This window comes from Lactuca saligna, chromosome 5 (assembly GCF_052625555.1).
Source record: "Lactuca saligna cultivar CGN05327 chromosome 5, ASM5262555v1, whole genome shotgun sequence".
NCBI classification, from domain to species: domain Eukaryota; kingdom Viridiplantae; phylum Streptophyta; class Magnoliopsida; order Asterales; family Asteraceae; genus Lactuca; species Lactuca saligna.
In genome coordinates this window covers 219,300,273-219,312,593 of record NC_136421.1, presented here as the reverse complement: position 1 = coordinate 219,312,593, position 12,321 = coordinate 219,300,273, and the positions used below count along the sequence as shown (strand labels likewise).

The following is a 12,321-nucleotide window of genomic DNA, read 5'->3' as shown; positions in this document are numbered from 1 at the left end:
CATGTTTCGGGTGCTAAAATTGATACCGGGGCTTCAGGGAAAGTCAAAATGAAGAAAATATGGAAAAAGCGGTGAAAAGTGTCAAAAATTTAAAGTTAGTCGGCAAGTCTCGCAACCCCCTTATTTATAGGGTGCGAGACCGAAGTCGGCTGGGAAGGAACCAGGCAGCGAAGCAGCTCGGTGGCATCAGCAGCGAGGGGCAGCGAGGTCGGACGTGGCTCGGATGCGAGGCTGGTAGGCGAGACGTGGAGGAGCGAGCCTCGGACATCAAGGCAAGGCGCATCAGAAATTCGTTGGACCGCACTTTGTTCGAATCAGCATGCGACACGTGCCGGTTTCGGTTTGGGCCAAGTCTCGGATACGTTGCTGCTTCGTGCGTGGTGACGTAGCCTGGCACTATTCATGCGAGACTTCTCGGATTTTGAGCCGCAAACTTCAAAAATCCATAACTTTCGCATACAAGCTCCATTTTTTATGTTCTTTATATGCACGCGTAGATAAAATTACGCTCTACAATTTTGTTTAGACTTCGTCGGCTAATTTTGACTTTATTTTTAATATTATTATTTTTAACAGATCGGGATAGGAAAATCTGTTAAAAATTCATAACTTCTTCATCCGACATCCGTTTTCGTCAGACTTTTTACCATTATACTACAAATGACGAGACCTTCGATTCTCGTTTAGGATGTATCGGTCAAATATCGCTCGATCTAAAATTCGAGTTTTTAGCTGTCTAGTGCTAAGTTGAAACTTCGAAAAATCATAACTTCCTCATACGAAGTCAGATTTTGGCATTCTTTTTATCGAATTTCTCGGTTTAACAAATACTGCGACTTTCATTTATATCACTAAGGATAAAAAGTAGTTTATCAAAAAATCATTTTTACGTCATTCGGCGTCGTGTCGGTTTATCGCGGATCTTCGGTTGGTCATAACTTCTTCGTTATAACTCGGATTTCGACGAGGTTTTCGCCTACAAGTTTCTGACAAGATGATTTACAACTTTCAATAATAAAACTTTACTTCTTTAAAATTTTATATTTTCGCTAAATTTCACTATTTGGCTTTTAATTGGAATCTCATAAGACTTCCAATATTTTCTGAGTGATTCTAAACATAGTTTTACTTCAATTCTAGTAAAGACCATCTTGTTAGAACTCAACACTCAATTTCACATAGTATTTCACAATTTTATTCATTACAAAACACGATTTCAAAACGTGTATGTTACATGTCCATACCTTAAATCCTCGATTTCTGATGTACAACCTTTGACCAAAAGATAAATCCAAGCCCCTAGGCTCGATCTAGCATGTAAAGTTACAAACTTTACGAGCATGCATGGAAGAATGAGCCCAAATGGCTCAAAAAGTAACTCCTAACATGCATGAGGCCTTCCATGGGTTCTAAAACAGTTGCTTTCTTCCTTAGGGTCCCTCAAGAACCTTGGATCCAAAACCCTAGCCTTCAACCATGCTTGCAATCATGGTTGGTAGGCAAAATGGCTCTTAGAAACCCTAACTTTCTTCAAGAATAGATCTATAATAATAATGAGCAAGGTATAAGCTTTATACCTCAAATGCACTGTGGAAGATGCTCAAACTCGGATCCCTCTAGCCTCTTCTTGTTTCTTCAAGCTTTTCCTTCCTTTCTTAGATCACAAAAGCACCAAAATCACACAAAAGGCCTTAGATCTTCACTCACACAATTGGGGTTCGCTATGGGGGTCTTCCGGGAGCAAATGGGGCGATGGGTGACTAAATGAGATGTTTAAATAGGGTGCAAACCCTCATATTAGGGATTTTGTCCAGCCAGGGCATACTCGTCGAGTCCGGGATCCGATTTGCTGAGTCCATCACTTAAATCTCGCATCCCGTCCCGCTTCTACTCAGCAAGTTGCTTCTTCAACTTGCCAAGTCGAAGGCCAAAAATGCAAAACACTTAGATAAAAATAAAAAGAATTACGTACCAAGAACCAAGTGCTACACGACAATTCTAGATGACAAACATTTAACATATGCACCTTCCGTGTTTGTAAATTTTTTTGTTGGACATTAATTTAGGGCATGCACGAATGCGCATCCTCTATCAACGTGTGTTATTGTTTGCGTGTTATTAAAGGACTTTTATCTAGTAGTGTATAGATGGGTTGTATTTGTTATTTTATTTGCTTATAAAGACTTTGTATTTTCGTTTTTCCCCGCCGGTCTAGTTCTTTGGTAGGCATGGTTTTGTTGTTTTTCTTATTTATAAGTATTTGCATGTTTAAAAAAAATAAAAGTTGAAGAGAAGAGGTTTTAGAGCTTTTTCAACCACAAACACTAAAATACTCTAAAATGGTGATTATTTAATACCATTTTAATAATTTCACTCCAACCATCCATTAAAACACTGTTTTTTTTATAGGAGTTTACATTTGGTCTCTATATTTGGTGTTAAAATGGAATCGAACACAAAAATGATGTGTCTTTTGAAAGGTTGATTGGAATATAATTGGCTTCTAAAATGGTGTTTTAGAATGGTGTTTTAGAGGTCCATTGCATTTTGGCCTTAGTTTAATTACTTGTATCTTCATTATGATCTATTTGAATAAAATCTTTTGCATTAACAAATGATAAGGATTATAATCTTATGACGTGCGTAATTAAGTAATTTAATCTGTATAAGAAAAATATTAATGTATATTAAAAACGAGTTAAGGATACCGTAGACGCATGATATTCAGAAGTCACGAGGAAAAAGTTGATATGATCCAACTGTATCCTTACTTTAATTTAGGACCAATATATGCTCACTTTATTAAGCTTCCACGTCATATTATTCAAAACTTGACATTACTTTCTTCGGGTTTTTGGACATTCAAAAATCAAACTTGTTATATACTAATATTCTTTGTATCCCACACTCAAGTGAAATGACATGCATTTAACATGTAAATTGCCACATTTATATAATAGTAAAGACTTGCCAAACATTTGATTTCTATACTATATATACATATGCATATCTCTCTGTTTCTTTATCTTTAATATTTTTGTTATAAATCAAAACCTTTTAACGGATTCAAGAAAAATGACTACAAAAGTTAAGGAGATGCCGGTGGTAAGTAAGATGTTCTGTTCATCAACTCAGGCTGTTCTAGTGGTTCGATCACGGCCTCATGTTGTCGGTGGTGGTGGCTTTGTTGTCACAGATTTGGGTAGCCATGAGGTTGTGTTCAGGGTGGATGGCTGCGGTGTTCTTGGCAAAAAGGACCAGATGACTCTCACGGATGCTTACCAAAACCCTTTACTTCTCATCCGTCTAAAGGTAAACTCATACCCTACAATTTTAACAAATAAGAACGCTGCTTCTATACTTTTTAGGGTTTTGCATGAATTCTTATTTATGTAGGCAGGCATAGTTGAAGCATTGAGCCTCCATCGACAATGGGGGAGTTACACCCCAGCTTATGTGGGATCTCATCAAAAGTTGCTTTTTACATTGAAAGATCCAAAAGGATGCTTAGCAAACAACAGACCAATTAGGGTTTCCATTGAACAGAAGGATCAAAGCATCTACTGCAAGAATTTTCAAGTAAACGGTTACTTCCCCGACAGAGAATGCAGCATCGTCGATTCAGGAGGCAACGACATTGCTCAGGTATATGCGTATGTGTTCGTAATCTATGCATTTCTCATTATTCGCAGAGTACTGTTTTTTTAACATAGATGATGACAGGTAACGGTGAGTAAGGATATGAAGGATGTGATGGAAAAAAAGGATGTATATCATGTGGTAGTAAACGCAGGGATCGATCAAGCGTTTGTGGTGGGTGTGATTGCGATTCTTGATTACATTCATAATGGATCGACAAGATGCTAAGCTCGATTCGTTGATTAAAGCGAATGTATGAAGACTTGATTGCTTGCATATAAGAAATTTCAAATATTTTGGTGCTGATTAATCGAATACAAGTTACGTAAGATTGAAGAAAAGAATTTTGTAAATGGTGTTTCATAAGAATTAATGTTCTGTTTATTCAATGGTTATAGAAAGTTCCAGTTTGTGTATATCCACGTGCCAGAATGTTTGCGGACGTTAATCTACATTAATATCTGCAATAATGACACGCCTTGGTTACGTTCAATTTTCGTTTTCCCAGATTTGTAGATGTGATTGAAGTGTCATGGTTCATTAATTTTTCTGTAAACAGCAAGGAACAAGTAGTATGTTTTGTTAAATCTGTACGATTTAATGTTGTACTTATTATAATTGCATATAAACTTGAATGAATTTTTTTTTTTTTTTTTTTTTTGTTTTTTTTGTTTTTTGTTTTTTGTTTTTTTTTTTTTTTGTGAATTAAGTAGCGAATGTGAAATGATAATTTTCTAAGTGTATTAAATTGACAATAAATTAAAATTGGTAGAATGGAAAAAAAAAAAAAAAAAAAAAGTCTTGACAAAAAAATTTTGTTAGCATATCTCCATCCAAGACAAAGTTCTGTAGCTAACACCATTGTTATAATTAAAGTAACTATATTTCAACACCGTTTATTATCTAAATATGGTGTTTTTACATGTTATCTTAACGGTTTACATCGAATTTGTCTGATCATGATCAATTATGTAGAAGATCAAAATTGAAAATATTATAGATGCGTTAGAATTTAAATGAACCTATGGCCAATCAGTTGGTCAAATGCATCCATACAAAAGTGATGTTATTTTTTGTTGAACTGTGTATAACGCGGAATGAATTTATATTTACTTTATTATAAAGTAACGCCTTAATTCATTGTTATATAGAATTTCCGATACATAAACTAAGTTTGGCATAAATCTTCCAAAACTAGTAAAATAGTAATTTTGGTTTGGCATGTTTCATATTGTTATGCTCTTAAACTTCCTAATTAATTATACGTTTAAGAAATATTAAATATCCTCCTACTTTTTGTTGCTACGTATACTTCTACTGATAGCAGCCTGTTAGAGAAGGCGAATCTCCCAAGAAAGAAATAGAGGATGGAGCAATTTTCTGAGTTTTTTTCATTCATACCAAAAGAAGGAAAATTACATCTGCTTAAATAAGTTGCTAACTATCTAAAAACTAGGAATGGGAAATGGTCAAAAGACCTTATGCATGCATCTAAACGTGGCCTAATACCTTGCAACTACAGCTGAAAATAAGGAAAGACTTAATCAACCAAGACTTCTTCTCATGTACTGCTTTAGTCCATTAACCTAGCAGGTTTTCGGGTGGTTCTCTTGGGCCTGTGTTGGACTCCTGTTGGTTTGCTATTGTTTGGGCTTGCATCAATTGCCCCCTCCTTGGCAATGAGCTCGTCCTCGAGCGATGACGTGAGGGGATTGTTCACACAAGATTCTGGAAACCGGAGACGGAATTCTGCAAAGGACTCCCATGTAGGCTGTGTTGCATCTGCATTGTCCCATTGAACCAAAACTTGCATCGACTTCCCAACATGTTTATGTTGAAGGATGTTTTTGGGTTGCACATTAGCTACTGATGTAATTTCGGGTAGCGGAATCGGTGTGGGGTTTCCATGAGCTTGGCAAAGTAATGATACGTGGAAAACTGAGTGGATTTTGGCTTCCGCAGGAAGAGCCAAGCGGTATGCAATCTGGCCGATACGCTCCAAGACTTTAAAGGGTCCATAAAATCTCTTGGTGAGTTTCTTGGTCTCCCGTGAATGTACCGACTTTTGGCGATAATCCTTCAGCCTTAAGTAGACCATGTCGCCTACGGAAAATTCCTTGTCCATCCTGTGTGCATTAGCCAATGCTGTCATTCGTTTTTGGGCTTGTCTGAGGTTTTCTTTGAGGAGCGAACGTAGTCTTTGGTGTTCTTTCAGGGTGGTGTCGATAGTGGTTGTTACGGATGTACCATCTCGATACTGATAGAGGTCTGGTACGGGATGACCATATAAGGCTTGAAAGGGTGGCATCCCGATGGCGCTGTGGTGAGCTAAGTTGTACCAAAATTCCGCTAGGTGAAGGAATTTGGTCCAACAACGGGGTTCATCACTAACAAAGGAGCGAAGATAGTTTTGCAGGCATCGATTAACGACCTCTGTTTGGCCATCCGTTTGCGGATGGTACGCTGTTGAGTATCGAAGTTGTGTACCTAGGTGCTTAAAGAGGTCTTTCCAAAAGGAACTAAGAAAAATGGAATCGCGATCTGACATGATGCTTTTAGGGATGCCATGCAACTTATAAATGTGGCTGAGGAAGAGTGTTGCTAGGGTAACTGCACCAAAGTTGGTTGGTAGGGCGATAAAGTGTGTTGTCTTGGAGAAGCGATCGACAATCACCCATATTGTTGTTTTTCCTGCAGAGAGAGGTAAGTGGGTAATAAAATCCATGGAGATGTCTTGCCATGCCATGGATGGAACCGGAAGTGGTTGGAGCAGCCCATATGGTTTGTGTGTTGGGGACTTAATCTGTTGGCAGGTAGCACAATTGCGAATGAAGGCAGTCACATCAGTCTTCAACTTAGGCCATAAGAAGATGGCAGAGATGCGTTTCATGGTGGGTAGGGTGCACGAGTGTCCCCCAAGGGCGAAGCATGGTATTCCGTGAGCAATTGTTGGCGGATGGAAGGTTCCTCTGGAATGTAGAGGCGTCGGTTGTGGTAGATTAACCCATCGCGGAGCTGGAAGACATCGTGGTCGTGTGTTTTAGTGAGGAGTGTTGTAGTCAATGCTAGTCCAGTGGGGGTGGTAAAAAATTGTCGGAGCTCGCTGAGCCAGGTGGGGTCTGTTGTAGAAAGGGCCAGTAATTGTGGTGTCTCCATCCGACTTAGAGCATCGGCGACTAAGTTTTCTTTCCCGGGCTTGTAGATGATTTCGAAATCATACCCAAGAAGTTTTGTTGCCCATTTATAATGTTCTGGTGTTTGAACTACTTGGGAGAGTAGGAGAGTGATTTGGAGAAAGTTCTCCTGTAGGAGGGCCAAGGGGTTGTCTTTTGGTTGACTACTACTCTCTTCTTTAGGAGGCATGGGAACGGCTGGATGAAAGCACCAAATGATAGCAGCCTGTTAGAGAAGGCGAATCTCCCAAGAAAGAAACAGAGGATGGAGCAATTTTCTGAGTTTTTTTCATTCATACCAAAAGAAGGAAAATTACATCTGCTTAAATAAGCTGCTAACTATCTAGAAACTAGGAATGGGAAATGGTAAAAAGACCTTATGCATGCATCTAAACGTGGCCTAATACCTTGCAACTACAGCTGAAAATAAGGAAAGACTTAATCAACCAAGACTTCTTCTCATGTATTGCTTTAGTCCATTAACATAGCAGGTTTTCGGGTGGTTCTCTTGGGCCTGTACTGGACTCCAGTTGGTTTGCTGTTGTTTGGGCTTGCATCATCTACCCAATGAAATAGTGATATGTGTAGCATTTAATGTTCATTTAATGAGATTTAAAGATATTTTAGGATACTAAAATGACACATGTCATTATTTAAATGTAACACCGTGAATTTCAAACAAAATTTTTCAAATTTTCGTAAAACATAATTCATTTAACATTCATAAAACAACCATATTAATTATCCAATTCAAGTCAATACAAAATCCCAAAATCACAAATGTATAAACTCCCTGTGTGTGTACGGATCAAGCCGGCGCCATCCCGCGGTCATCACTAGTACCTGAAACAATAACATCAAACACTGTAAGCACAAAGCTTAGTGAGTTCCCCAAAATACCACATATAACACATATTAGCCACTCGAGGCTATAACTTTGTGGGTCCGTGCACCCAAACTCTGTGAACCCTCAGGTTCTAACTCTGTAAACATGCACAACATAAATCACATAGAAATAATGCAGTACAACACATAACATACATGGCATACAAATACTCTATCACATAACTCTGGTTACCTACTCAAGGTAAAGTATAGTGAGAAGACTCACCTCGTGTATCTCGATAAGTCGTAAGTCCTGAAATCACTAGCGCTCGATCTCCCGAGCTATAGTCCTCCTAAATCACAATACCACTCTAATTAACACTTTCCCCAACTAAGGTTGGTTACTCCTTGATAAGTCAACAAAAGTCAACCCTGGTCAACGGTCAACGGTCAACTTTGACCGGACTCGGCGAGTGCATATAACGACTCGGCGAGTCTGAGCGTATACACTAATTTCCTGAAATCCTCCCTTAACACGTCGAGTATTCCCTTAACACGACGAGTCCCTCCTGGTATGAGTTGTGGGGCCACCACGACTCAACTCGCCGAGTCTCAAGAACTAATCGGCGAGTCCAACTTGACTCAGTCCACCTGTCCACTCTGATTCCCCCCCCCCCCCCGACTCACTGAGTCAACCCTTCCCGACTCGGCAAGACCACACGCTGTATGATCGGGCAACATTCTTACTACTCGCCGAGTCTGTTCTTCGGACTCGGCGAGTCCGTGCCATGCAATGACTAAAACTTGATCATGAGGTCAGATCCGGTCCATTAACCCACAGATCCAGTCCCTCCAACCTTATTTAGCACGTAAAGTCACTATCTTGATGCACATACAATCTCTATATGACCCTAAATGATGTTTTTGTCTTAATTTCAATATCTCAAGGCCATGAACTCAATTGCTATACATAAAGTTGGAAGAGGGAGGCTCTCTGGACCTCTATGGATCCAGATCCTGAGTCTCAACACAAAAAGGGGACTATTTGGCATCAAATCATTCCATAAATGTCCATAAGAAACCCTAGATCTCCCTATGCTCCACAAATCAGAAAATGGATCGAATTCATACCTCTAGATCGATGCTCTAAGCTTCAAATCCACTGAATAGTAGCCTCCTTTGCTTCCTCTTGCTTAGATCCTCCTCCTTCTTTGCTAGATCACACACACAAGGTCAAATAAGCTCCCTCTCTCTCTCTCAAAACGTTCCAGCTCTCAAGGGTTTCTCTCTAAGGGTTGGGTGACCACAAATGACGGCCATAAGGTCCTTTAAATAAGCCGCAAACCCCGGAAATTAGGGTTTCATCACAGAGCGTGGACTCGCCGAGTCCACTCTTGGACTCGTCGAGTCCGGACGCGAACACGCACCCAAATCCGTGATCCTACTCGGCGAGTCTGGGCTCTGACTCGCCGAGTCCACTCACAATTTCCATAATTAAGTCCAAAATAAATACCTGAAAATTCCGGGCTGTTACAATTATCCCCCACTAGAAATAGACTTCGTCCTCGAAGTCTCACTCTGCAAATAACTCTGAATGCTGCTCTCGCATCTCACGCTCCGGTTCCCACGTCATCTCGGACCCCTTCCGATGCTGCCACTGAACCAAGACCAAAGGTACCTCCTTGTTCCTCAGAACCTTGATTTTTCGATCCCTGATGGCCACTGGTCTCTCAGCATAATTCAGGCTCGCATCCACCTGAATATCGTCTAATGGAACCATTGCCGACTCATCGGCTATACACTTCCGCAATTGTGACACATGGAAAGTGTCGTGAATCTGTCCCAATTCTGTCGGCAAATCCAAGCGATAGGCTACCCTGCTTACCCTCGCGATTACCCGAAATGGTCCGATATATCGGGACCCCAATTTTCCCCTTTTCCTGAATCGGATTACTCCTTTCCAAGGAGAGACCTTCAGGAGCACAAAATCACCGACCTGGAACTCAAGCTCGGACCGACTTCTGTCCGCGTAACTCTTTTGCCGACTTTGTGCAGTCAGTAACCTCTGTCTAACCTGCTCGATCTGTTCTGTCGTCTGAAGTACTATCTCCGTGTTGCCCATAACACGCTGCCCAACTTCTCCCCAGCAAATGGGGGTTCGACACTTCCTCCCGTACAATAGCTCAAAGGGCGGCATACCAATGCTCGAATGATGGCTGTTGTTGTAAGAAAAATCAGCTAAAGGCAAATACGTATCCCAACTTCCCCCAAAATCCAATACACATGCTCGGAGCATATCCTCGAGGCTCTGAATCGTCCGCTCACTCTGTTCGTCCGTCTGGGGGTGATATGCGGTACTAAAATGCAACCTAGTACCCAACTCCTCATGGAACTTCTTCCAGAACCTGGAAGTGAAACGCACGTCACGGTCGGAGACAATCGAGATCGGAACCCCATGCCGAGACACCACTTCCCTCACATATATCTCTGCTAACTTCTCCGCAGACGAACTCTCACTGATGGCAAGAAAGTGAGCACTCTTTGTCAATCTATCTACAATCACCCAAATTGCATCAACTCCTCGAACAGTCCTTGACAATTTGGTGATGAAATCCATGGTGATCTGTTCCCACTTCCATTCGGGAATCTCCAACGGTTGCAACTTACCATGCGGTCTCTGATGTTCGGCCTTAACCTTACGGCAGGTTAAGCACCTCTCAACGAACCACGCAACATCTCTCTTCATACAGGGCCACCAATACTCTTTCCTTAAATCCAGATACATCTTAGTGGCCCCGGGATGGATCGAGAACTTCGACCGATGAGCCTCTTCCATCAAAATGGCACATGCACTTCCCACGAATGGTACCCAAATACGCCCCTGGAAAGTCATAAGCCCCCGAACATCGGTAACAAATTCCGATATCAAACCAACAACTCGTTCTCTCTTCTGGTTTTTCGACCTCATTGCTTCAGCCTGTGCTCCTCGAATGGTGTCCAACACCGGAGTCATCACGGTCAACCGTAAACATACACCTCGCAACGGGGCACTCTCTGCCCGACGACTCAGGGCGTCGGCTACCACATTAGCCTTGCCCGGATGATACAAGATCTCACAATCATAATCCTTAACCACATCCAACCACCTCCTCTGTCGCATATTCAAGTTGGGCTGATCCATTAAATACTTCAGACTCTTATGGTCCGTGTAAATCGTACACCGAACCCCATACAAATAATGGCGCCAAATCTTGAGGGCAAACACCACTGCCCCCAACTCTAAGTCATGGGTGGGATACCTCAACTCATGAGGCTTCAAGTGCCTCGACGCATACGCTATCACATGCCCTCTCTGCATCAATACCGCTCCCAACCCCAAAATCGATGCATCGCAGTATACGACAAAATCCTCCATTCCCTCCGGGAGGGCTAACACCGGGGCCTCGCATAACCTTTGGCGAAGCGTCTCAAAGGAGACCTGCTGCTCGGGGCCCCATGAAAAAGCAACACCCTTCCGGATCAACCTAGTAAGCGGCACTGCGATCTTAGAAAAATCCCTGATAAATCTCCGATAATAACCGGCCAACCCTAGAAAACTCCTGATCTCGGAGGGTGACCTCGGCACCTCCCAACTCATCACTGCCTCCACTTTGGCCGGATCGACTAATATTCCATCCTGGTTGACAAGATGTCCAAGGAACTGAACCTCTCGCAACCAGAAATCGCACTTGGAGAATTTGTCATAAAGCCTCTCCGATCTCAGAACTCCGAGAATCTCCCTCAAATGCTCCTCGTGCTGCTCCCTAGATCTCGAATATAACAGAATGTCATCAATAAATACGATCACCGACCGATCCAACATCGGCCTGCATACCAGGTTCATGAGATCCATGAACACTGTCGGGGTATTGGTGAGCCTGAAAGGCATCACCACAAACTCATAATGCCCATAACGCATCCTAAACGCTATCTTCTGGACGTCCTCATCTCGTACTCTCACCTGATGGTATCCAGACCTCAAATCGATTTTGGAGAACCAAGATGCTCCCTGCAACTGGTCGAACAAATCGTCGATCCTCGACAACGGGTAACGGTTCTTGACCGTCAGCTTGTTCAATTCTCGGTAATCAATACACATTCGATGTGAACCGTCCTTCTTCTTTACAAACAGAATGGGCACTCCCCACGGCGAGCTACTCGGCCGAATAAACCCTTTCCCCAGCAGCTCCTGAAGCTGCGAGGATAGCTCCTGCATCTCTGGAGGTGCAAGACGATAAGACACCTTAGCAATAGGCGCGGCCCTCGGGACCAAATCAATACTGAACTCTACTTGCCTCACGGGAGGCACCCCCGGCAACTCCTCCGGAAAAACATCTGGAAACTCCCGCACAACAGGAACCTCCTCCACCGACCTCGGCCTCCCGGAATCAACCCGCGTATCTAACACGTACGCCACAAAACCCTTACAGACCTGCTGTAAACACTGTCTCACCCTAGCGGCCGAACAGAATGCTGATCCAGAACGGGTACCCTCACCGTATACTGTAAGAACTCCCCCACTAGGGTCTCTTATGGTCACTAGTTGTCGTTCGCAATCGATAACCGCATCGAACTTGCTCAACCAGTCCATGCCCACGATGACACAAACATCCCCCATGGCAATAGGAACCAAATCAATCAGGAA

General features: G+C 42.3%; 2 protein-coding genes and 1 long non-coding RNA gene across 3 annotated transcripts; 1 reads left to right on the top strand and 2 right to left on the bottom strand.

Annotated features, from left to right (window-relative positions):
* Positions 1–2,930: 2,930 nt before the first annotated feature.
* LOC144997153 (LURP-one-like protein (DUF567)) lies at positions 2,931–4,278 on the top strand. The gene is made up of 3 exons (XM_078956985.1): positions 2,931–3,312; positions 3,397–3,645; positions 3,724–4,278. Exons 1-3 carry the CDS (start codon positions 3,076–3,078, stop codon positions 3,865–3,867), a joined length of 630 nt encoding a protein of 209 aa, XP_078813111.1. The 5' UTR covers positions 2,931–3,075; the 3' UTR covers positions 3,868–4,278.
* A 934-nt stretch (positions 4,279–5,212) lies between these two features.
* LOC145046274 (uncharacterized) lies at positions 5,213–5,791 on the bottom strand. Its single transcript, XM_078994571.1, has one exon. It carries the CDS (start codon positions 5,789–5,791, stop codon positions 5,213–5,215), a length of 579 nt encoding a protein of 192 aa, XP_078850697.1.
* A 1,973-nt stretch (positions 5,792–7,764) lies between these two features.
* On the bottom strand, positions 7,765–8,800 carry LOC145047399 (uncharacterized). The gene is made up of 3 exons (XR_013682219.1): positions 8,769–8,800; positions 7,924–7,990; positions 7,765–7,795 (listed from the first exon to the last, which is right to left on the bottom strand). It is a non-coding gene; the product is annotated as an uncharacterized LOC145047399 (long non-coding RNA).
* Positions 8,801–12,321: the final 3,521 nt, after the last annotated feature.

Coding starts and splice junctions, on each gene's coding strand:
- LOC144997153 (XM_078956985.1), top strand. CDS start 3,076: ATGACTACAAAAGTTAAGGAGATGCCGGTGGTAAGTAAGATGTTCTGT. Junction 3,313..3,396: donor TACTTCTCATCCGTCTAAAG/GTAAACTCATAC, acceptor TTATTTATGTAG/GCAGGCATAGTTGAAGCATT. Junction 3,646..3,723: donor GAGGCAACGACATTGCTCAG/GTATATGCGTAT, acceptor AGATGATGACAG/GTAACGGTGAGTAAGGATAT.
- LOC145046274 (XM_078994571.1), bottom strand. CDS start 5,791: ATGACAGCATTGGCTAATGCACACAGGATGGACAAGGAATTTTCCGTA.